The following is a 26,955-nucleotide window of genomic DNA, read 5'->3' on the forward strand; positions in this document are numbered from 1 at the left end:
AACCCCTACTTGTACACTGAATTCTTCACCCACCCTCAACCTACTGATAGCATCCCTGTACAAGGCTTGTACAGCTCTCACCAACTACTCGTCTATCCCTAGTTTCCGCATTGACGACCAGATAAGGGATCGGGGGACTCTGTCAAAAGCTTTCTCCAAGTCAACAAAAGCTAAATACAGAGATTTATCTTTGACTAGTTATTTCCCCCGAAGTTGCATTACCAGAAATATAGCATCAGTGGTGCTTCTATCTGGCACAAACCCAAATTGCATCTCATCTAGACCAACTCTATCCTTGATCAGTTGGGCTATGACTCTCTCCATAACTTTCATCACCTAATCCAACAATTTGATACCTCTGTAATTATTTCCATCTAAGGCATCACCTTAGGTAGAAATAATCTCTTACATTAAATTAAAATGTTCATAATGAAATTAGAAGTCACATATTGAATAATTAATAGTTATTGTTATAGCCTTGGTAAACACCTGCTACCTTGCCTACATACCAAGCATCTCCCTGATTTTTATAAGCACCCTTTATCACATTATTCTGATAAGGATATTATGGCTTTACTGCACAGAGCTATCAAAATCTATGCTCGTTGACATTTTTCCTTTGCTTTTATGTATCTCTGCAATATTGATTCAGTATTGGATTTCCTTGCATAATATGCAGTATTATGTCAACCAGTCATCAATTACCTGAAATAGCTGTAAAGATAAGACTTGATTACATCATGTAATTTGTATATACAACTTTTCATATATAAATTTCTTTATATCTGTTATTGTTAGCCTGTCTTTCTACTTAAATTGTGTGTGTGCATGCATGCGTGCGTGTGTGTGGTGATAGACTTCATGCAATTTACAGTCCTTAATAATGTTTCATTCTTGTCTGAGTTTTATTGCCATCAGAATTAGTTTTGTCTTCCAATTCCTGGAGTTGATACAATAAGAACCAAATGTATATTGGAGGGGAGGGGCAGTAATCTATGCTTCTTGAAAAAAAAAAGAACTAGTTGTGCATTGGTCTAATCAACAGCCACACACACATAACTACATATATATGACCACACATGCATACACATGTAAATACTGTTCGCAACCACCCTTACATACACACACACAGTGTAACAACATCTTGATACACAAAGATACACTACCATGCACATGCACACACATTCTCCCCCTCTCTCGCTCTCTCACACGCACACATACAAACAGTGTACCATACTCACACACACATGCAAATAAACTCACACACACAGTGTAACAATATATTAAGATACAATTACAGACACACTACTGTGATAAAAACATACTATCTTGCTCACAAACTCACACACACACACACACACACACACACACACACACACACACACTAACATGGAGTAGATATGGTAAGATCAGAAAGAATCTATTCCAAAACCACTTGATATCATCTTCAAGGAAATAAAAATTAGTGCCACAGAATACTTTAAGAATTCAATACATTCCTTAAACCTCAAGGCACCAATTGGGCTGTTGTCTTTATCACATTACATAATTACACAGGCTTCTCTGCTCCCTCCTCATGCACACACATACAAAGTAATGATGATATACAGCTCAATACAACATCATTATATAAGTCATCTCAGCTGGAAGTAGGTTTCTTCAAACACCCACCTAAAACACACCCATGAACAGACACACAATCATACATGCACACACACACACACAACCACACATACGATTCCATAATCAGACACATACACAATCAAACACATGCACACACACACACACTCACACACAAACACTCTCTCTCCTTCTCTCTCCTCCTGTCTCTTGCTATCACCTACTTCAAGCCAAGGATCCTCCCTAAGGTTGGTTGATCTGCCAGAAATAGCAATCAAATATTTCTCACAGAACACAATCTACAGTCTCAAAAGTAGGATACATTTGAAAGAATAGTCCAGGATACACTAAAATGGAATGTCATGGTTGGAATGCCTCTGAACACAGATCTACTTAATCAGGGCTGAGTTGTGGCTAAACAGTAATAGCAACAACAACCATACTCCTCCACACAAGCCAATGAAAGTGCCTCGATGATGTTGGTGAACCAGCTAGAAACAGCAGCTAAATATTCTCTCAAATCATACCCTACCATCAAATATAGAAGATCATTGTGATCCCTGATACAACAGATGAGATGGGCAAAGCTAGAATGTCTTTGTTCACAATATCAGGACTGACCAGAGCTAAATAACTATACCTGAACATGAGCCACAGATAGTATCCCTAATTAGTGTATATACCAAAGACATTGTTTTAGTGTGTGAATATATCTTCTTATTATATAGACCTATGTAGTGTATAAACCTCTTCAGTGGATACACCTTCTTATTATAAACACCACCTCATTTTATAGATCTCCCTAGTTATCTACCTTCCATTTAAATATACTTCCAGGTGTGGTACTGTGGTAAGAAGCTTGCTTCCCAACCACATGGTTTTGGGTTCAGTCATGCTGTGTGGCATCTTGGACAAGTGTCTTCTACTATAGTCACAGGTTGACCAAAGCCTTGTAAGTGGATTTGGGGGACGGAAACTGAAAGAAGCCAGTCATATATACATACATGCAAGTGTGTGTGCATATGTATGTGAGTGCATATCTCTGTGTTCACATTTGTCCTTCATTGCCACATGACAACCAGTGTTGGTGTGTTTATGTCCTTGCATCTTAGTGGTTCAGCAGAAGAGACCAATAGAATAAGTAACAGGCTTTAAAATAAATAAATAAATAAATAAATAAATACTGAACTCAATACATTTGACTAAAAATTCTTTAAGGTGGTATCCCAGCATGGTCACGGTCTAATGACAAACAAGTAGAAAAAAAATTATACACTGTCTCACTGTATAGAACTCCTTTTTCTTTCCAACAAACTCCGTAACAGTTCAACAATGGAGGTGTTTATGTTTAAATCATGCAACTTGGTTCAACACACCCACATCTAACATGGGAGGAAGAGTGGCAAACCTTGATCATATAAGGACCTTTCAATCAGACTGACAAACTACACATGACACAAGGTGTCACATGGGACAGTGAAAGACATGGTACTGTCAGTCAAATGGTTCAGTGAGTTACATGGTGCTGTGAGTCACATAGTACAGTATGACATGTGATACAGTGAGTCAATGTGGTACAACGAGTCACATGGTACAGCAGATCACATGGTACAATAAGTTAGTTCACATGGTACAGTGAGTCACATGATACAGTGAGTTTCATAGTGCAGTAGGTCACATGAGAGGAGGTCACTACAATAATTGATGTAATAAACCAGGAAATATAATTAAATTAAAATCTCATTGTTAGTGACAGAAAGTAATGGTATTATAAGACCCACTGCTGAGATTGTTGAGTTCCCAATCATTAGTTTGTGGGTTTAATTCTCAGACCAGACAGCACATTGTGTCCTTGAAGATAGCACTTCATTTGTCAATGTTCTCTTTACTCATCTGAAAATAAGTTAATTCGGCTATGGTCAACCATTCTGTCCAGGAGAGAACCATGTACTCTCAGAGTAAACACCTCAAAAATCCAGATAATCTCTGGCCTCAGGCACCTTGAGGCTAAGAATGAAAATAATCATTTTCTACATTACTAATTTTGGGGTTAAACAATAAAGGGAAGACAATCCTGAAATCTTGATAATTTAAAAATTATTAAATGTAGGATGCAATGTGGGAGTGAGTGAATATGATCTTTAGCAGTACAGTAGCAAGTGTAGGGGTTTATTTTGGTATTATTGGATGTCATGTAGAAACTCTAGTGTAAACATAATTGCTAGATCCTAGATCAACCAGATAGGATTTACTTTGAAGTGACATAATATAGATTAAAAAGAGTGACATGTAAAAAATACCCAGGGACCCCTGCAGCATGTAAACTTAATAATAAAGTAGATGTCAGCTGTGAAGTGTGTGGCAAAAAAATCTATCATAGATGCAGGGTTGGTGTAATACTTCAAGCTAACAGGAATGACAGGTTTTCAGATCTATTTTGGTGATAAATAAGTCCAAATACCAAACATGTAACTGAATCTACTAGCAATGTAATACATGAGATAGTTGCTATCACACAGAAAGTACTTGAAATACAAGGCAAATGAAAGGAAAACCAGTTTAACCAGTAAAGTTTAGATAATAAGAACTTCTCTACAGCCTCTCTCTCTCTCTCTCTCTCTCTCTCTCAGTCTCTCTCTCTCTCTCTCTCTCTCTACACACACACACACACCACATGATAAAAATATAAAAGTTATTTAAAGTTTATATATTTTAGAAATAAATTTTATCAAACTCTCTATTTACTAAGTTAATGTGGCAGACAAGTTAATGAGAGAAGACTCTATATGCTTGATCAATGCACTAGAAATAGTAGCTAAATAACAAGCAATGAAGGCAGTAAATTTTAAAAAGTCACTAGAGTTTGGAATAGAATGGCACAGCATTAATGTTCTGGCATTCTGCACTCTGAGTTCAAATCCCACTAAAGTCAACATTTTGTCTTTTGGGGGTTGATAAAAAAAAAAAACAGAATGAGGGGATTGGTGAAAGTGTTAGGGGTCAAGCAGGATGTCTTATAGAATTTGTTTCCGATCTTAGCATTCAGACAGCAGTACTTGGAATGACACTGGTGTTGAGATATATCAGTCCAAGTTAGCACCTTTTTCCTTGGATAAAAATTGATAGAGAAAGAATGAGTAACATATCTGGGCAAATGCCAGTCTCCCTAAAAAAATCTTCACCACATTTTCACCTCCATGTGTTGATGTGTGGTCAGCATTGACCAACAGAAACCTAGAATAATAAGCAACATGAGATCAAGAACAGTTTCAAGTTTAAAATCCCCTATCTTTCACAAAAAAGAAACATTGTATCATATGACACTGTTTAACCCTTTTGATACAAAACCACTTGAAACTGCCCATGCTTCTATGATACAAAAGTTCCAACTTTAAAATGATCTAAATTAAAGTTTTCCATCGCAATTTCCGTTAATTTCAGTTCCAAGCACCAGGTTAATAATGACAGTTATTTTAGTAAATTCTTCATTATTTTAAAAATTAATTGAAACAAAAACAGTGTATTTTAAACAAAATATCATAACAAAAGGGGTTAATAATAAATTACATCTTTAGAACTAAAGGACCTCACCACACCACCACTACCACAGAGCAATAAGACACCACCACAATAAGTACAATTCTTTTAAAATTCCATGTTTCTGATAAAGACCATTCCATGAAGAACCAAAATGTGTAGCACCTTGAAGTCACCAGGGTTTACATAAATTAGACATTTGCCAAATGGATTCATTTGCCATTGGCAGACAAAGCCAAGTTCAACAGGTTCAAATATGACATCAGGATGAATGTAATGTGTTGCACTGAATCTCAGTCATGTCCAGAGGAGTGTGAAGGGAGGTGAAGGAAGTGTTAGGGTCTGGGAACATTTCTCAGCTCGAGGTCTTGATCTTATTAATTGTAAAACTGGCAGGCACTATTGATCTAGAAGTGAACAATGTATCTTAAGAAATGTAAATGTCCTTTTATCCTATTTCAATGATCATTTGTTGCTTGAAGAAAGTCTGATGCATCAAAACAACCCAAATATGGCACGTGTCATGTCAAAAAGTTCAGTTTTCATCAAAATATTATGCTAATATACAGGATCAATCAATCTTCCCACTACAATCAAAAACCTCTTCAATGATCATCATCATCATGGTCATCGTTTTCACATCCACTTTTCCAGGGTAGCATGAGTCAGACAGAATTTGTTGAGCCAGATTTTCTATGGCTGGATGCCCTTCCTGTCACCAACCCTCACCTATTTCCAAGCATGTAAAAACATTAAACTTGCTACAGTAAACAGTGAAAAGCATTAAATCATTCGCAAGCAAATTAAATATTTAAAAGCTACAAACCAACAGGAGTTACTAGAAATAACAGTCAAAACATTACTTAAAACAGACATTTATTAGTTAAAAAACTCAAGAACGAAAGTTTGCAATACGCTCTAGGATTTTATAAAATGAATTATCTTTCTCATATCTCCTTCTCCTCATAAATTCACAAAGATAAGAGTGAAACATGGAACTGTGTGTCCCACACTGTCATTTGTTTGCACACTTTAAAGATGCAATTTGTTGAGTGTGTGTCCCATCTATTATGAAAACAAACAATTATAGAGCACATGGTGGTTACACTCCTTGTGCGTATGCACATCTTTGGTTACTATAGAAACAGAGTTCTTCACAATCAGCTACAGAGCACATAGTGCTTCTTTGCTTTAGTTACAATGGAAACAATTCTTTGCCACAGTAATGTGTAAAATACTCACTTTGATTGGCTAAAATACCCAAATTTTGCAAATTTTAAAGGCTAATAACTTTTTAATTATGGATTTATAGGGAAAATGAATTTTATTTCATAATTAGTATACAAAACTTAATCCATATACCAAATTTGAAAACAATTGGAACAAAGATCCATTTATAAAAACGATATATTAATTTACTAAATTAATTTATGCATTAATTAATACTAGTTTACTCATTCATTCATTTGATAAGCCATAAAATTACAAAATTTCAAGAATACTTCTAAATTCATGACAGCCATCATCATTATTTTATCTCTACTTTCCATGATGGCGTGGATTGGACAGTTTGACAAGATCCAATGGGATGGAGAACCACACTCCAGTGTCCCAGTTTTGACATGGTTTTCACAGCTGGATACCCTGCCTAATACTAACCACTTTACAGTGTACTCAGTGTCTTTTTGGATCTTGTTGGTTCGGCTGCCAGCATCAATTTTGTTCAAATGGATTTCATATTCAGTGTAAGGATACACTTTTATAGGCTAATTAACGACATGAAAGTAATTTTCACTATAAATCAATAAATAAAAAGTTAATAGTAATTAAAGTTTGAAAATTTTGGTAATTTTAGCCAACTGTAAGCCACAGACACATTCAAGCCTGTTTCGATAGAAGTGGAACAATGAAAACTCTTTTGTCTGTTGCCATAGTAACAATCTTTGAAAAGTCTTTTATCTGTGAGGAAGCACACGTTGACAGCAGTCTTTGAAAAGTCTTTTATCTGCGAGGAAGCACATGCTGACACATTTGATGCTGTGTTCAGTGTGATTATTGTAGCAAGCTCCTATAACTTTGCTTCTATTATGGAAAAATTGAAAACAGAGAAGGATACTGTGTCATACCAGATCTTATCGGTTGGGCTGCCACCATTTCATGTAATGTGTTGTTCATTACATTTGCATTAAATGTATATTGAATGCTTAAATGTTTGTTTACTGGTTTCTTTTTGTCTTTGAGCATTGAGGTGATTGTAAGTATGTATGTATACCTCCCTTTCTCAACCTGTATTAGCAAGTTTGCTCAGTCTAGCATTATTGGAAATTTCATGGATGTAAATTTGTAAATCTAAGCTGTCATCCTAACACAACTAACAATATAAATGTAAAAAAAAAATCCATAAAACTTCCAGTAATGCAACACTGAGCCAACTCATTAATACATGCATTTAACTGCCACAATATGGGTTAAGTGAGATTTTCATCCATTTGTACACCAACCTGTATGTGTGTGTGTGTGTGTGTGTGTGTGTGTGTGTGTGTGTGTACGCATATGCATGTGTGTTTATTTTGTGGTACAAAACATAAAATGCTCAATAGTATCTTGTTTTAGGAGTCTGATAAATGTTTATTCATATGTAATGTAAACATGATTCCAGAAATACAACCTTGTTTACTTTAGATATGAATAAACATATACAATATATATATATATATATATATATATATATATATATATATATATATATATATATATACACACATATATATATATATATATATACATATATATATAGACAGACAGACAGAAAAATACACACATGCATATATATGTATATATATATATATATATATATATATATATATATATACACATACATACACACACATTCATATACCTACACACACATATATTTCTACATAGACACAGCTACCTCTCAATTGCTGGTGTCACAAAAAGCACATCCACTACACTTCGTAACCTATGAGGTTGTAAGGCTTCTTTAGTTGTGTCAATGACATGAGACACCTCTAAAAAAAAATGAATCTAGTATCCAATGTAAAGTAGTTGGTGTCAGGAAGGGCATCTAGTCACAGCAACCACGCGAAAATGAAACATAAGTGAGATATGCACTTTTGAGCTGTTTTGGTTAGCAGACCTGTCTCACATTTCACTTGGGGAGTTTGGACAGCCAATGTACAATGTTGACGGTACTGCTGCTATATCATCATCATCAACATCGTTTAACGTCCGCTTTCCATGCTGGCATGGGTTGGACGGTTTGACTGGAGACTGGTGAGCCAGATGGCTGCACCAGGCTCCAGTCTGATCTGAGAGTTTCTACAGCTGGATGCCCTTCCTAATGCCAACCACTCCGAGAGTGTAGTGGGTGCTTTTACATGCCACCGGCATGAGGGCCAGTCAGGTGATACTAGCAATGGCTACACTCAAATGGTGTTTTTACATGTCATCTGCACAGGAGCCAGTCCAGAGGCACTGGCAATGCCCTCGCTCAAATGTTGTTTTCCACATACCACCGGCACAAGTGCCAGTAAGATGACACTGGTAACGATCACACTTAGATGGTACTCTTAGCGCTCCACTAGCACGGATGCCAGTCATGCGGTGCTGTTATTGAATTTGATTTCGATTTCACTTGCCTCAACAGGTCTTCACAAGCAGAGTTTAGTGTCCAATGAAAGAAAGGTACGCCTAAGTGGGCTGGTTACACCACTGGCATAGGCCACAGGTTATGGTCTCACTTGGCTTGCTGGGTCTTCTCAAGCACAGCATATTTCCAAAGGTCTCGGTCACTATATATATATATATTTTCTTACGTGTTTCAGTCATTTGACTGCAGCCATGCTGGAGCACTGCCTTTAGTCAAGCAAATCGACCCCAAAACTTATTCTTTGTAAGCCTAGTACTTATTCTATCGGTTTCTTTTGCTGAACCATTAAGCTATGGGGACGTAAACATACCAGCAACAGTTGTCAAGTAATATTAGGGAGACAAACACAGACACATACACATACACACATACACACACACACATATATATATATGTATGTATATATACAACAAGCTTCTTTCAGTTTCCGTCGACCAAACGCACTCACAAGGCTTTGGTTGGCTTGAGGCTACAGTAGAAGACACTTGCCCAAGGAGCCACGCAGAGGGACTCAACCTGGAACCATGTGGTTGGTAAACAAGCTACTTACCACACAGCCACTCCTGCACCTATATATATATATATATATGGACTCATTTATAGCTGAATCTAATTATACACCTTAATTACTACACCTCCATTAATCCCAATCCTATCACAGGAACCAATTTCAATACAACCAATATATCTTAGTATTCATATTACATTATCAACACATCATGTGTGTATATTATATTCTCTCTCTCTCTCTTTCGCTCTCTAAGATACATATATATATATATATATATATATATATATATATATATATATATATATATATATATATATATATATATAGAGAGAGAGAGAGAGAGAGAGAGAGAGAGAGAGAGAGAGAAATTAGTTAGATGAGAAAATATGTGAACATTAAAATGATGATTATTATAATCATCATTTTAATACACATAATCATCATAGTTTTAACATACACTTTTCATTGCTGCCATGGGATGGATGAAGTTTATTGTAACAGATTTTCTATGCCCAGATGCCCTTCCTGTTGGTAATCCTCAACTGTTTCCAAGCAAGGTAATGTTTACACAGAAAACTGGAAATGAATGGCACGTTCTCATTGTTTTAATGTCCAGTTTTCAATGTGTGTATGTTCACAACTTCCACGCAATTGTTGAAAACAGACAGACAGACACATGCATGACTACATGAATTGGGATCTTTCATTTTCCACCTACCAAGTCCATGCACAAGGCTTGGCCAGTCTGGAGTTATAGTAGAAAACACTTGCCCAAAGTGCCACATAATAGAACTGAAACCAAAACTTGGTTGGTATGCAAACTTCTTAACCACACAGCCACACCTATATGTGTGTGTGTGTGTGTGTATGTGTGTGTATATCCTCTCTTCTCTCTCACAAAGATGCACACTCAAACACATATATTCACATAAACATTTACACACACACACACACACACAATTATCTCTTGAATTCAAAATATTTTCATTCCCATGTGTAATTCCTTCTCAGGTTTCATTATAAAGCTTGTTAGTTATGATATATTATATTTAAACTATGAAAATAGTCCAGACAAGCAGTCTGTTTGCATGGTTGCAGGAAATTACATGTTGTTACTAATGAAAGTTCCATGTGTGACCTATGGAATATATTTAAACTCAAACATCCATTCTCTACAACAAGAATTTCCAGAATAAAATGGCCAGTTAGTCACCAACAAACTACTGTATTCAAGTATTTTTCAGTGGGTGTGTGTATTCAGTTTAGTTATAACTTTTATATATAGATACAGGTGTGGCAGTGTGATAAGAAGCTTGGGTCCAAGTTCAGTCCCATTGCATGGCACCTGCGGCAAGTGTCTTTAACTATAGCCTCAGGCTGACCAAGGCCTTGTGAGCAGATTTGGTAGACAGAAACTGAAAGAAGTCTGTCATGTATATGTGTGTGTGTGTGTGTGTGTGTGAGTATGGGTGCCTTTGTATGTGTGTGTCTGTTCTCCCTCCCCTTCTCTTGACAACTGGTAGTATAAGTACCAGACTTGAATAAGTACTGGGGTCAATTCATTCGACTACAAATTCTTCAAGGTGGTATCCCAGCATGCCACAGTCTAATGACTGAAACAAGTAAGAGATAATAAGATATATATATACAGTCTGATGAAAGCTAGCAGGTTGAAACTTTGAAGTCACTATCACCACTCTCCCTGTAAAAGTATAATAAATTTGTACTGTGTAAATCATTCAGTAATTCTTCAGGTTTAATGTTAAGCTGTCTTTATTATAACTTGACATAAAAACAAATAAAAACAACTTAACATTAAACCTGAAGAATTACTGAATGATTTGTAGAGTACAAATTTATTATGTTTTTAGAGGGAGAGTGGTGACAGTGACTTTGAAGTTTCAGCTTGCTAGCTTTCATTAAACTCTGTGTGTGTGCATGCGTGCATGCATGTGTGTATATATAGGACCATCATCATTATTATTTAATGTCCATCCTCCATGCTGGTATGGGATGGATGGATGAATGGACTGACAGCATCTGACAAGTCAGAAGATTGTTTCAAACTCCAATGTCTGTTTTATCATCGTTTCTATAGCTACACTACCTTCGTAAAGCCAAGCACTTTACAGAGTGTGCTCAATGCTTCTTTTTCTTTCAGTATTTTTCTTTTCTTTGTAACACCAGAACTAGTGAGGTTGCCATGTAATTTGCATGACTAAAGAGCCTTCTTGACTGAGTGGGACTATAGTAAAGAGGGAGACAACTTTATGTTGTGTGTTGAGAAGTTAATGTATAAAAGACAGGAATTGGGTTTATTGCTGCAGAAGAAAAAGATAGCTACTCAAATTATATGAGAATGAGTGGGATCAATCAAGGTGAAGCCATCTTCCAGGGTTTCCTTCTTCCACAAACTTTATTCACATTAAGCAATTGACACTTCACTATACAGCTTCCCTCATTCATTGCATCACATGGCCATACCAGCACAGTCTTTTCTCTTACACACTACATCTGTTTTTTCTTATGTGTAACTTTCCTCTTGATACATTTACACTTTGTCATACATGCACACTAACATTGAACATCAAGTGGAGCATTCTAGCTTCAATCCTCTCTAGTCTTTGCATGTCCTCTGCATTTAGGATCTATGGTGGTCAATGAGGAAACTTGGGATAGAAGAATGGTTAGTGAGAGCTGTGCGAGCCATGTACAGAAATGCTGCCAGTAAGGTGAGGGTTGGAAATGAGTACAGTAATGAATTCCGGGTAGAGGTAGGGGTTCACCAAGGTTCCGTCCTCAGCCCCCTCCTATTTATCATAGTCCTCCAGGCGATCACAGAGGAATTCAAGACAGGTTGCCCCTGGGAGCTCCTCTATGCTGATGACCTTGCACTAATTGCGCAGTCACTATCAGAACTAGAGGAGAAGTTTCAGGTGTGGAAGCAAGGACTAGAATCGAAGGGCCTTAGAGTCAACCTAGCAAAAACCAAAATCCTAATAAGTAGGAAGGTAGATAAAACACAAACCCCTTCAGGTAGATGGCCCTGCTCAGTATGTAGAAAAGGAGTAGGTAGTAACTCTATAAGATGTACCCGGTGCAAGGTATGGACACATAAGAGGTGCAGCAATATCAAAGGCAGATTAACTACGAAGTTAGTTTTTGTATGTGGCAGATGTTCAGGTGCAATAAACACTGTAAACAAACAGGAAACAACTTCTATCTCATTCCAGGGAGAAAAACTAGAGATAGTTGATAGCTTCCGCTATCTGGGTGACCAAGTTAGTAGTGGGGGTGGGTGCGCTGAAAGTGTAGCTGCTAGAATAAGAATAGCCTGGGCAAAGTTTAGAGAGCTCTTACCTCTGCTGGCAACAAAGGGACTCTCACTCAGAGTAAAAGGCAGACTGTATGACGCATGTGTACGAACAGCCATGCTACATGGCAGTGAAACATGGGCTGTGACTGCTGAGGACATGCGTAAGCTCGCAAGGAATGAAGCCAGTATGCTTCGCTGGATGTGTAATGTCAGTGTGCATACCCGTCAGAGTGTAAGTATCTTGAGAGAAAAGCTGAACATAAAAAGCATCAGTTGTGGTGTGCAAGAGAGACGATTGCACTGGTATGGACATGTGGTGAGAATGGATGAGGATAGCTGCGTGAAAAAGTGCCACACCCTAACAGTTGAGGGAACCCGTGGAAGAGGTAGGCCCAGGAAGACCTGGGCTGAGGTGGTGAGGCAAGACCTTCAAACATTGGGCCTCACCGAGGCGATGACTACTGACTGAGACTTTTGGAAATGTGCTGTGCGTGAGAAGACCCGGCAAGCCAAGTAAGATCGTTGCCAGTGCCCCTGGACTGGCTCTTGTGCGGGTGGCACATGGGATGCACCATTTTCAGCGTGGCCATTGCCAGTACCGCCTGACTGGCCTTCATAGGATTTTCAAGCAAGATCGTTGCCAGTGCCCCTGGACTGGCTCTTGTGCGGGTGGCACATAAAATACACCATTTTGAGCGTGGCCATTGCCAGTACCGCCTGACTGGCCCTCGTGCGGGTGACACGTAAAAGCACCCACTACACTCTCTGAGTGGTTGGCGTTAGGAAGGGCATCCAGCTGTAGAAACTCTGCCAAATTAGATTGGAGCCTGGTGTTGCCATCCGGTTTCACCAGTCCTCAGTCAAATCGTCCAACCCATGCTAGCATGGAAAGCGGACGTTAAACGATGATGATGATGATGATGTATTTGACCTTGTTCCTCTTTGAGTTGTCCTTCTCCTGCTCTTCTCACTCAGTGCAACAATGCCAAAGTTGGACTTTTGGAAGTTCACAAGCTACAAAGGCAGTTCTTTCAGATCTGTCCAAGTTTGAATTGTCCATCAGTTTGTACATTCCATGTTCCAAACCCCATTGTTCGATATCCTATAACTCTTCGATCACATATTGGCAAAACTCTCTAGACTCATTTTTCCAGGCAAATTGAACTGAAGCAGGCTACACTTAAGGCACCTTTTCTATACACCTCCCATTCTTAGGGTATGCAGAGTTGATCCTAAAGATGGTTGCACAGGCAAGAATGCCACTACCAAACAACTTTCCTACTTCACTTTCAAAAGTTGAGCAAGTAATTCTAAAATTCCCCACTTCTATGCCAGTTCATGATGAAGAGCTTTCAGCCGCCACCCAACTGCTCTCATCATCCTTCCATGATCACCAAAAGACTGCCTGTGCATGATGTTGTTTAATGTGTACTTGTTGCACTCCAAGAAGCACATGGCCCTTCACAAAACTGCTAACTGGACCCAATGGCAAGGAAACTAAGACAATTGGAGTTATAAAACCTGTTACAGCCTTCATTTGCCTTCGCACTGTTGAGTTAGGTAACTTCATCCACTTGATTCACCATTGAGGTCTTGAGAATGGAGTGCATTTGGTCTGGCTGCGACTAACAGACCCACCTAGCATGGTTGCACCAGTCCAGTATGGCCTCCTAGCAAGTAAGTTTCTACACCATGATAAGGTAGGACCTTAGTTAGGGGTATACCTTGCCAAAAAAACATAACATACACAAAAACGATGGCCAGTTTTTACTGTTGTAGTCTACACTAACTGAAGAAACATACAGTTACTGACACATCTAGATGTCTTGGAAGGATAACTTAATGTAAATATTCACATGTTTCCCTTATATAGATATATTCAGGATACATTCTTTCTGTTGTTATGTGTGCCAGACAATGAAGAACTATGATGAATGATGAGGTTCTATGAAACTAGTCTGACACATGTCCGCATACAAAGGCAAATGTAAAATGATGACAGTTATGATGCGGATGGTGGCAGTAGTGGTGATAGTCATGGAGATGATGAAAATGAGATACAAAAACTGATAGACAGATATGCATTCAAATACAAAAGTGCAAACACACACATACATATACTATATGGTACACACACATACATGTAGATATGCTATATAGTGTATAAGTGTTACTTTCAATGACAAGCAATATACATTCAGGGAAATACATAATGTTATGGCAGAGGTTCTGAGGAATGTTAAAAGCAAGCAAATCATAAACATATTTTACTGCAATATACCTATAATGTACCAACAATATACAACAATATACTTTCAATATACCTATAATACACCTACAATATACAATAATATACCTACAATGCAGAACAATATACTTATCAGGTCATCCCATAAGTTCTGTCCGAATTTACCTTTTTTAAAACTGAATGAAATTTAATAGTATTTTAAAATGTCTAATAGAATTAAAAATTATTTTTATGCATCTGTGTACATTTAAACCAATTATTTTACAGAATAATAGAATTAAAATTTCTTTGATTAAAACCCTTTCTCACATGGAAGTATCCAAAGAGCATTTGAGGCACATAATACTTTATGAGTACAAAAAAGGAAACTCTGCGGCCGAAGCGATTTGAAACATACACTCAGTTTATGAGAAAGAAGGCTTGAATGAAAGAACTTGCAGAAGATGGTTTTCAAAATTCAGAAGTGGAGATTTCGGCCTTGAAGATGGAGATCGAACAGGACATCCAGTTGAGTTTGATGATAAGCTCCTGCATTATCAGTTGTAGAATTAGCAATAAAGCTTAGTTCAAACCATACAACTGTTCATCATCATCTTAAACAACTTGGAAAGGTTCCTAAACTTTGAAAATTGGTGCTTTATGAATTGTCCGAAAGCAACTGCAAATCCCGAGCTGACATCTACTCTTCTCTCCATTCTTGCAAACTCATTTCACCCTTTTTGGATAGACTTTTGACTGGTGATGAAAAATGGATCTTCTATCGAAATGTTAGATGTCATAAACAGTGGCTTGGTAAAAGGGAAGAAGCTCAACCACAACCAAGAAGGGAACTTCATGGGAAAAAGGTTCTTCTCTCTATCTGGTGAGATTGCAAAGGAGTAATTCACTTTGAATTGTTACCACCTAATGCAACAATCAATGCTCAAGTCTACTGTCAGCAATTAGTGTGTTTGAACCAAGCTTTGAAGAAAAAAAGACCCACTTTAGTGAATTGAAAAGGAGTGATGTTTCATCAGGACAATGCGCGACCCCACACTGCAAAGATCACATTACAGAAGATTGAAGAGCTTGGTTGGGAGACAATTCCTCATCCACTTTATCTTCCCGACCTTGCTCCTTCAGACTACCATTTGTTTCATAGTTTACAGAATCATTTGGGGAACATAACTTTCGCAAGCCAGGAGGAGGTCAAAACTGACATTTCAGAGTTCTTCACTTTGAAACCAAGAGTTTTACATTGATGGGATTAAAAAAGATTGTAAATAGATGGAAGGAAGTCACAGATAATCAGGGAAAGTACATTGATTATTAAATTTCAAATATAACATTTCATCACTTGTTTTCTTTATTCAAAATTCAGACAGAACTTATGGGATGACCTGATACAATATACCTATAATATACTACAATATATCAACAATATACCTACAATGCTGTGCCACTGATGTTAGCCATTAGAGTAAGTTCCACTCAAACAATTCAATGTAGATTAAAACAACATCCTGTTAGTTTTCACTTTAAAAGCACAACAGATGTTAACCTCTCAGCCCTAGACAAACAAAAAATTTCAGCTTCAAGAAAGAAATCCAGTTTCAGCCCACCTAAATATTTTTCTTATATATATTATATAAGTGTGTGTGTAAGTGTGCATGAGTCTGTGTGTGTAAGTGTGCATGAGTCTGTGTGTGTGTGTTGTATATGTGCACACACACATACAAGTATGTATATGTGTATATGTACACACATATCTGGCCATAGAGCTGAATACTGTTGCTACATTATTTTTCTTAATATATAGTGTTACTATCATAGCCACAACATTCAACTGTTTCAAGTTTCATGTTCCAGTCCTTGAACTATCCTCAGATGGAGCCAGTAGAGGGAACAGATATCTCACTTGATTATTGTTCATCAGCATGGTTAGACATAGTGTTGACTTTCAGTTGTCATGTATGTGAATTGGTCATGTACAGATTATTGTGGAGCCAAAGGAGGGGTAAGTTTATATTTAGTCTTTCTTCGGGATGGAGAGAATGAACTTAGGCAGTGATTAAGGATCTGCCAAGCTACAGTATCAGTACCTATACAACACCTTTGATTATATATCAGAATGAACAAAATCAGCTTCAAGACATGGCACATCAACTATAAGTCTACCTTAAACATACAGACAACAGAAACAGCAGTGTTATCAAATCATATATGACACTTGAAAGATCACAATGTTAACAGCTTTAATATTGCCTGATCTCTGCAGCACTCGTGCAGCATATAAATCCCTTGTGCAAATTTCTGTAGCCTCTGTGATGCTGAAAAATATTTTCATCACTGTCATCATTTAGCATTCATTTTCCCTGCTGGCATGGGTTAAACAGTTTGACAGGAACTGGTAACCCAGAGAGCTGCTTTATACATGTTACCAGCACTAGCCATGACTATGATTTCACTTAGCTTGACATATCTTTTTAAGCACAGCAAATTACCAAAATTCTGTCACTTGTCATCACCTCTGTGACTCAACATCTGAAGATCATATTTCACTACATCATCCCAGGTCTTCCTGGGTCTACCCTTTCCACAGGCTCTTTCCACAGTTAGAGACTGGCACTTCTTTATGCAGTTGTTCTCATCCATACGCATCACATGGCCATACCAACACAGTCTTCTCTCTTGCACACATCTGATGCCCTTATACTCAATTTTGCTCTTAAGACACTCACACTCTGTTATATGTGCATCCAAAACATCAAACACCTTAAACACAATGCCAGAGTTAATTTCTATATTGTTACCAACTCCAACAAAGCTGTAGAGCTAGACTAGATTCAAACATCCAATAAATCTGAATTCAATAGGCCACCATGTTGCTAATAAGACAAACAACAAATTCTTGAATCATTCTAAAATTGATCAACCCTGGCTGAGAGATATATTCATTCCAGCAGCCAACCTAGTTAGAGGATTATCCAGATATCAGGATACAAAACTCTAAGGAACAAAATATTGTAAGCTGGAACTATAACCCTAAGGGTGTGTATGTGTGCATGTGCATGTCTGTATATGCATGTGTGTGCTTGAGTGTATATGTGTTTGTGTGCATGTGTCTGTGTTTGTGTACGTATGTGTGTTTGTGTGTTTATGTCTGTGTATGTGTGTATGTGTGCATGCTTGTGTGTGTTGGTATTTGTGTGCTATGTATAAGACAAAAAGAACTGATTTGAGATGTGATGATAATAATGATGAGTTTAAAAGATGGAACGTGATGATAATAATAAAAAAAAGAAAAAGTGTCTGCCAGTAAAAAGAGCTCAGCTGGAGGAGGAGGAACACCCCTAGGTAGTCAGGTGAGGCAATCATGAAGAACCATTGCTTTTGTTGGCAACATTCCACTGTCCTGAAAGTTTTTAGGGGACCTCAACCACATTCCTACCATACACACATGCACAGCTGTAAAACCTATTAACATAAACTACAATATTTCCTATTTACAGAAATTCAACTAATTATTTTTATAAGAACTGTTATTGTAATTAGCAAACACCATTTCAACAACAACATAAGTGATAACAATGACAAATTCAAGTAGATCTTGGCCTACCTTGTCTGACATATTGATGGCTGGTGATTACATCTATGCCAGAGGTAAAACTCAAGTCAACAAAGGAGCCATTATATGACAGCTGCTGACTAGCTGACCTACTAGAAATAGAAGCCAAATTGAATAATTGGTCCAAGTAAAACTGTTTGAAAAGACAGGATGATCATAGCAGAAATACTTTTGACCATAAGTCATAACTGACCCTGGGCTAAACAAACAACATCAGCAACCACTTGGTTGCATAATGTTAAATGTTAAATGAGTAAAAAGAGATGAAATTGTAGATTTATTAATGAAGAAGCCATGTATGACTTGGAGTTATTCTATCTTCATCAAACTTATCTTTGCATGGTTAACATTTTTTATTTCTTTAACAAATGTTCTAGAAGGCAACTAACGCCTTTAAGAAACATTAATCTTATTAAATAAAATCAATATTCATGTACAATTTGTTGTACTTCTTTTTATTCTTTTATTTCTTCTGGTTTTATCTTCTTTCCTGATCACATAAATACAGTATTAGCTCATACAGAATTTTTATTGAAAACCCATTACTGTAAACTATAATTTTTATGAGGTAACATATTTAAGAATCAAATAAAACACTCTTCTCTCTAAATATTTATTTATCTAATCCAATAGTTTTCAAATAGAGCATCACAAGTACCTAAGTGTGATATAGATTTGACTTTGGTATCCAACCACAGAAACTAAATGACACATACAAGCACCAATCTATAACAGTAGTGGCACCTAATAAGAAATGACTAACTGTGACAACCCATCCAGGCCATACATCATTAAAAGTAAATAGAAAATGACAATCATTTAACCCTTTCATTACCATATTTTTCTTGAAATATACTGCCTGTACTTCAAGTAATTTTGAAAATAATGAAGAATTTATTGAGATAATTTGTCATTATAAAGCTGCTGGTTGGAGTATAATTAACATGAGTGTAATTAATATGAGTATAACTAACATGAAATTTAAAAGGAAGATTGTATTATTTAGATTATCTTAAAACAAGGAATTTGTATCATAGAACGAAGAGTGGTTTCAGGCAGGTTGGTATCAAAAGGGTTAAAGCATTATAAAATCTACACTATATTACCTGAGCCTCTTGAAACAAAACATGTTACTCGTAGTTTTGTCCCACTCATAAATATGGTTAGTAAAATGAGTTAAAGCAAGTATTTTTCAATACTTTTTCTATATTTTAAATCTTAAAAGTTTCTTTAACTTTCAATGCAAAGTTCACCAATAAGTTTTTATTTAATCACCAAAATGACTCACAACGTCAAAACAGACCAGAATCACTGCTTTAGTTAATTGTAAAAGATTAAATGCCTGCAATAATTCTAAGAGGAATGATGATGTTGCAGTTCCTGCTGCTGATGATGATAATGATTATGTATAATGACTACAGATCTTTAATCAAAGATGCTCCATCTCACCTTTTTTTCTTTTCAGGTAGTGTATCCAGCAATCTAACCCCACCCTCTTATTATCACACTCCTCACTATATTCCCATACCTATCATACCCTCCCCCTCACCATACACCAGATAGTCTCAGTGTTGGTACTTAGTTCCAGTTTTATAACATTCAGCAGAAAAGTGACAGTAACTCTTCCCTCTCAATAGAATGTTGGTGTATCACAAAGATCATTCTCAGATGATCTCATTACACAAATTCCTAAAAACTTAGTGAACTCAGTAATGGAAACTTAAATTTACATCATGTAAGTTAAATTGAACTCAAGACCAATGAGTTGATAGTTTAACTTGACTTTCATTCAGCTGTTCTGCTTCTTATTGTAGGATATAACTTATCAATCATAGATGAATCAAAGTCTACTAGTAAGATTTGAACCAGAAACCAGAGGAGTACTGAATGACCAACCATAGAACATCCAGTTTCATTTTCAATTGTCAAAGACATGTTTACCATCCAGAGGCATAAAACCGAAGATTTACAAGGGAAAAGATATGAAAATAGGAGATATTTATGCCTCTTCAAGAACATTAGCAATATGAAATTGGTATTGAATGTTGAATATAAAAGCCAGATGCTTTACCTAGCATCTAATCAAGCTCAGTACCTCCAGTATTTAAGTTCAAAACAAAGCAGAGTCATTTTGCTTTTCATCCTTCAAGTCAGACTGGCATTCATGGTTGCAGTACCCATGGAAATTCCTTGGATATTTTATAGAAGATTGTTGGAAGTTTATAGAGAACCATGAAATAAATAATTTCTTTTGAAACTGTATTTTTTCTGAAGTGTTTGATTCTTGAGATGGTATGAAGTCTACATAGATAGTACTGAAGGTAGTCTTAGGAGAGAACACCTTTGAAAACTATATTCATTATTAGATGCTTGTTACCTCTTCTATCTTTGAAATGTATTGTCTATTTTTTTATTTTACATCAAGAAGTAAACACTGTTTAACTAAAGACCAAAATCAAAGACATAATCATCATCATCATCATCATCGTTTAACGTCCGCTTTCCATGCTAGCATGGGTTGGACGATTTGACTGAGGACTGGTGAAACCGGATGGCAACACCAGGCTCCAGTCCGATTTGGCAGAGTTTCTACAGCTGGATATCTGCAATATTATTCTACTTTGGTGCAAATAATTTGGCAAAGTTTTCACAAATGTTAATACTTTGTATTCCATCCTTATTTTCATATCAGAGAGTAGTGCATATGGCTGGTCTTGAACCCACAGTCCCAGTGAAGGAGGTACTGTAAGCAGTCCCACTGAGTTGTGGATTTTAATTACTAATATAGCACTAGTATAACTACATTTCTACAACATATGGTAGTATGTCACCACAACCTGCTAAGCCACTACTACTACTACTAGTAGTAGTAGTAGTAGTAGTAGTAGTAGTAGTAGTAGTAGTAGTAGTAGTAGTAGTAGTAGTAGTAGTAGCAGCAATAGTAGTAGTAATGGTAATAATCTATGTATAGCACTGGTATCATATCTATTAACACCACCAATAACCCTAACACTATCTAGACCATCACTAACAATATTGTCAACATGACCTCTATAACTACTGTTACAATCACCACCACCACCATCAATACTAATACCATCACCACAACATAGCCACCATTGTCACCAACACCGCCACTATTATGATGCCTACTACTATCACTGCTACCTCATGCTAGAAATAGCAACCAAATTTTTCTCAAATTACACCCTACCATCTTAGAAAAGGATATATAGAATAATCTGGCATTGCATCCCCACTCTGCACATAGGATGGGCTAGTCACAATGGAATACCTTTGATCATTGGTCTGCTTGATCAAAGATGACCTAGGGCTAAACAAAAACAACAACAACAACAGTTATAACAATTAACTCCACCACCTCTACCACCATGGGTACCCCATCACTGATACCATCACCATTCATACTATGATACTCACCACTACCACCATTAATACAACCACTACTACAACCATCACAACCAATCTAGTGACACAGCAAACTGCTACCAACACCACACTACTACTACTACTGTATGTATCATGACAAACCCCCAGCCAACACCACTAACACTGCCAGCACCATTATCACAACTAGAACCCTCACCACTACTCCGGCAGCATAGCAAACTCCCACCAACACCACAATTATCATTACTGTCTGTCTGTTTGGTATTCATACCAGTACCACCACCCCCAACACCACTGTCACTCCTTCAATCTCCACAACCTTCAGCACAGCCAGGATCATGGAACCATTACAAAAAAAAATACACCCCAGTCACCCAAGATAGCACAACTAGAACAGACAGCAGCTTCCCCAGTTATCAACAGAAATTATTTCAATGTACAACTGACAAATATATATGTGTGTAAATTAATATGTATGTATGTGTGTGTGTGAATACACACACATAAATATATGTGTTTCTGTGTGTGTATATATATAATGGGTTTCAAAAGTCTATGTCACATTTTAAGAATTCTTATATCATGAACTACAAATGGTAGCATGATTGAAATGGTACCATTTAAAAGCTAAAAGTGTCAAGTTTTCTTCTGTTAATTTAATTTCAATTAAATTTAATTTAATTTTGTTTTTGTCTCTTTTCAGATCCAGTAATGTCATCCACAAAACAAGATAAATCATTTTGCATCCTAGAATACACTGAAACTGAATCATGGACATGAGTTCAATGCAAATTTCACACAACATTTACCAAGCAGGCACCAGACAGACATTCCATTTTGAATTGGCATGTAAAATTTAAGGAGGAGGGGTGTTTGTGCCTAGCAAAGAGAACAGGACACCTCTGTGCAAAATTCATGGTGAATAGGTTTATCAGTGTCCTTCAAATGTCGAACCAATTGCAGCTTGTGTGGTGTGAACTGCAGCCATCCCTTTAAGACATGCCAAACAGTTGTTGATGGGAGCTGAAGTTCTCAACTGTCTATTCTGACTGATTTCTGGGGGTTGCACTGGAAGGCTTGCCAAATTTGTTCAACCATATAATCTGAAGTTGAGGGATGTCCTATTCTCTTTGCCGGACACAAACACCCCTCCTCCTTAAATTTTGCATACCAATTCAAAATGGAACATCTGTCTGGTGCCTGCTTGAAATTTGCATTGAACACGTGTCCATAATTCAGTTTTAGTGTATTTTAGAAAGCAAAATGATTTCTCTTGTTTTGTGAATGACATTAATGGATCTGAAAAGAGACAAAAAAACACAATTAAATTTAATTAATCAAATTAAAATTAACAGAAGAAAACTTGACATTTTTATCTTTTAAATGGTACCAGATCAATCATGCTACCATTTGTAGTTCATGATATAAGAGTTCTCAGAATGTGTCATAAACTTTTGAAACACTGGCGGGGGGGGGGGGGGTGCACACGCACGCGTATGTATGTATGTCATTGTTCAGTTTTATTTCAAGATTTTTTGCTAATAGAGAAAGAGCCAGTTTCTAACCTAGATCCAAGGCTCCTTCATTGAAATTTCAATGTCAACAGCAGGATATTTTTGTTTGTATGTATGTCTATGTGCAGATTTGTATGTTTTGCTCTATGTATGTATTGTTATGCATATAGTTGCATATCTAGACACGCTCATCTATATATATATAAAGATGCTAAACTTTTCAAAAGTTTTACAGATTTTTACAGTTTCAGTGATGGATTGAATCAGTAACCTTTGAATTAGCTTTCTCCCTTCTGGTTTTGAGAAGCCTAATTTCTCAAGACTGGTATTTAAGCAGTGTGTTACATATCCCAGGGCCCCAATAATTACAGCTATAAACCTGAACTTGTAATCTGGATAGAATAACTGCAAATTTCTCAATTGCTCAGCGTAGGTATTCTCTTTTTCACTGATCTTTAGCTTTATTTTAACATCCGCTGGGCAGCTAATTTCCACAACTGTGCACAGTTTCTCTTCTCTCTCCCAAATCATTATATCAGGTCTGTTGTGCTTACATTCTATTGAGGTCTTCACTGGGACATTCCACCAGCATTCCATTTTATTATGAGTGGCTATGGCTTCTACCATATTGTGGGTTCTTATTTCTTTGTCCTCAGGGTTATCCTTCCAACGGATTTCATTATAGAGTGTCCTATCAATAATATCATGTCTCATTGATAGATAATACTGTGATGACATTTTCAGACAACTGCTTATGATGTGGGTGATATCCTCGGTGCTAACTCAACAAAGTTTGCATCGGTTGTCAAATTTTACTGTTTTCCTGCAACTCTATCCCTTTTGGCTGATATTTCCTGTTCCTGGATTGCAAACACATACTCTTCAAAGTGGGAGGTAGTAATCCAGCTATTGTTCCATGATAGACTGCTTTCATGATCAATGTTACTATCATCTCGGAGTTTTCTACTAACATATCCATGCATAGTTTTCTGCTCATATAGGCTCATCCTCTCCTCTGATGATATGTTGCAGTAGAGTTTGTGACTTCTTTGGGCATGTATTTTAGGTTATCAGACAAAGAATGTTGTTCGAGGAGCTACCTTCCAAGTCTTATGATGTTAATGGTGGATGGATGGATGCATGCCGAATAGAATTGTGCAACCTACATAGATTGACACAAGTTGTAAAAAACATTATCTGTCTAAAGATAGATAATGTTTGGTTAAGAAGCTTGCTTCCCAACCATAAGGCCTCAGGTTCAGTCCCACTGCAAAGCATCTTAGGTTAAGTATCTTCAACTATAGCCCTGGGATAACCTAAACCTTGTGAGTGAATTAGGTTGAAAGAAGTTGAAAGAAGCACATCATATATACGCGTGTGTGTGTGTGTGTGTGTGTGTGTGTGTGTGTGTGTGTGTGTGTGTGTGTGTGTGTGTGTGCCCTTGTCTTGACATCATGGCTGTAAATGAGCATCATCATCATACAAACAATGTTATCTTTTATCTTTTATTTGTTTCAGTCATTAGACTGTGGTCATGCTGGGGCACCACCTTAAATAAGTTTTAGTCAAATTCATTGACCCCAGTAGTTCAAACTACTGCTAGTAAGACAAAAATGAAAGTCATTTACTAGAATTCATTAAAACAATAACTGCCTCCCTCTTCCAGTATCTGTGACTATACATCAGAATTAGAAATCCTCAATACTACTGTATGACTATTCAGGGTGGTGGGTAAAATGCCTCGTGATATTTGATCCAACTCTTAGGCTCTGAGTTCAATCCCCACTGAGGTCATCTTTGCCTTTCATCTCCCTGGGGTTGATAAAGTACAACAGTCAAGTACTGGGGAAGATATGGGGCAATTTAATTACCTACACTTCTCCTTCCTTCCTCCCTCCTCTTTGTATCTCTCTTAGAAATGATTTTCGTATGGACATTGAATTGGTAGAGCAACAGACAAAATATTTCCTGGTTTTGATATAAGCTGAGTTGAGAGCATTTATGATTTAAGTATCTGTTCAACTCTCACTAGGGTCATCCTTGCCTTTCATCCTGCCAGAGTCAATAAAATAAAGTAGAAATCAAGTACAAGGGTTGATGGTATTGACTAAACCCTTACCCTCAAAAATGCTGGCATTGTGCTTAAATCAGAAACATAATTACCAGTCTCTTTTGCCAAACCACTAAGTTACAGAGACATAAGTGGTAGGGGACAAACACAGACACAAAGACACACAGACATACACACACACACACACACACACACACACACACACACACACACACACACACACACACACACACACACACATATATATATATATATATACACACATATATATGGTGGGCTTATTTCAGTCCCTGTCTACCAAATCCACTCACAAGGCTTTGCTCTGCCCAAGACTGTAGTGGAAGATTCTTGCCCAAGGTACTATGCAGTGGGACTGAACCTGGAACCATGTAGGTGAGAAGCAAGCTTCTTACCACAGCCACATCTGTATCTGTGCATATATATATATATATATATATATATATATATATATATATATATATGCACACACACAATGTCTAATAAGGATTTAGAAGCTTCAAAAACATTAACTCAAAGCACATAATAGCATAGAAATATTGGGTTAAAAACACCCTTTGGAAAGAAAAAGTCTAAAGCTGCCCCTGGAATTCAAAGCCACATCTTTTGTGAATATGACAGACACACTATCCAAATGGTTCTTTTAACTCAATATTTGCATGCTAATATCTATAGCTGCATGTGAGGTGGGGAGTTGGTAGAATCATTAGTGTGCCAAGAAAAATACTTAGCAGAATTCACCTGTCTTCACGTTCTGAGTTCAAATTTCACCGAGACCAACTCTACTTTTCATCCTTTTGGGGTCAATAAAATAAGCCCCAGTTAAATACTGAAGTTGATGTAATAGACTTACCCACTACCCCAAAATTGCTGGCCTTGTACCAAAATTTAAAACCAGCATTTATAGCTTTATCTACTTAGAAGTTCCATTGTTAAAAACAATTTATTTCATATTTCTTGAGGGTTTTTAAATTCTTATAACACAAAAAGTATAAAAATCTCACTGGTAAGCATGAAGCTTCTAAAATAGATGCAAAAATTCAAAGAGTTGCTTTGGTCTAATGGTAGAACATCTGTCATGCTTACAGATGTAAGTTTGAGCCATAGGGGACCAATTGATGTTTTCCATTCAATGGCTTTTTAACCCAATATTCTACATGTTATATCTAAGAGGGCAAGCTGTGTGAGTGTGTGTCTTTGTCTTATAGTTGTAATTGAATGTCACTGTCATACAAGCAGTGTCAATCATTTCCAATATTCTGGCTGGACATGGGGAAATATTAACTAGCAAGTAAACAGGTGTGGAAGGGTATTCAGCCATTGAAAGTGGACATTAAATCGATTATGATGATGATTATTGTTGTTGTTGTTGGTGGTGGTGGTGGTGGTGGTGGTGGTGGTGGTGGTATCACCATTGTTGTTGTTATTA

The 26,955-nt window shown here is 37.0% G+C and overlaps 1 protein-coding gene across 12 annotated transcripts in view; it reads right to left on the reverse strand.

The window, feature by feature from the left end:
• Positions 1-26,955, reverse strand: part of LOC106877129 (LYR motif-containing protein 1) — a 213,029-nt gene that overhangs the window by 157,361 nt on the left and 28,713 nt on the right. The window contains exon 5 of one of the 12 annotated variants that reach the window (XR_016243424.1): positions 16,335-16,454. The exons of 10 other annotated variants lie outside the window; for them this stretch is intronic. Coding sequence is in view for 1 of the 2 variants with exons in the window: in XM_052971203.2 (XP_052827163.1) it covers positions 682-714 (33 nt within the window). In the remaining variant the exon portion in view is untranslated. Of the gene's footprint in view, positions 1-666; positions 715-16,334; positions 16,455-26,955 lie in introns of those variants that run through there. One more of the 12 variants, XM_052971203.2, reaches the window with a different exon arrangement.

The sequence above is a fragment of the Octopus bimaculoides genome, chromosome 10 (assembly GCF_046866305.1).
Source record: "Octopus bimaculoides isolate indiv1 chromosome 10, ASM4686630v1, whole genome shotgun sequence".
NCBI classification, from domain to species: Eukaryota; Metazoa; Mollusca; class Cephalopoda; order Octopoda; family Octopodidae; genus Octopus; species Octopus bimaculoides.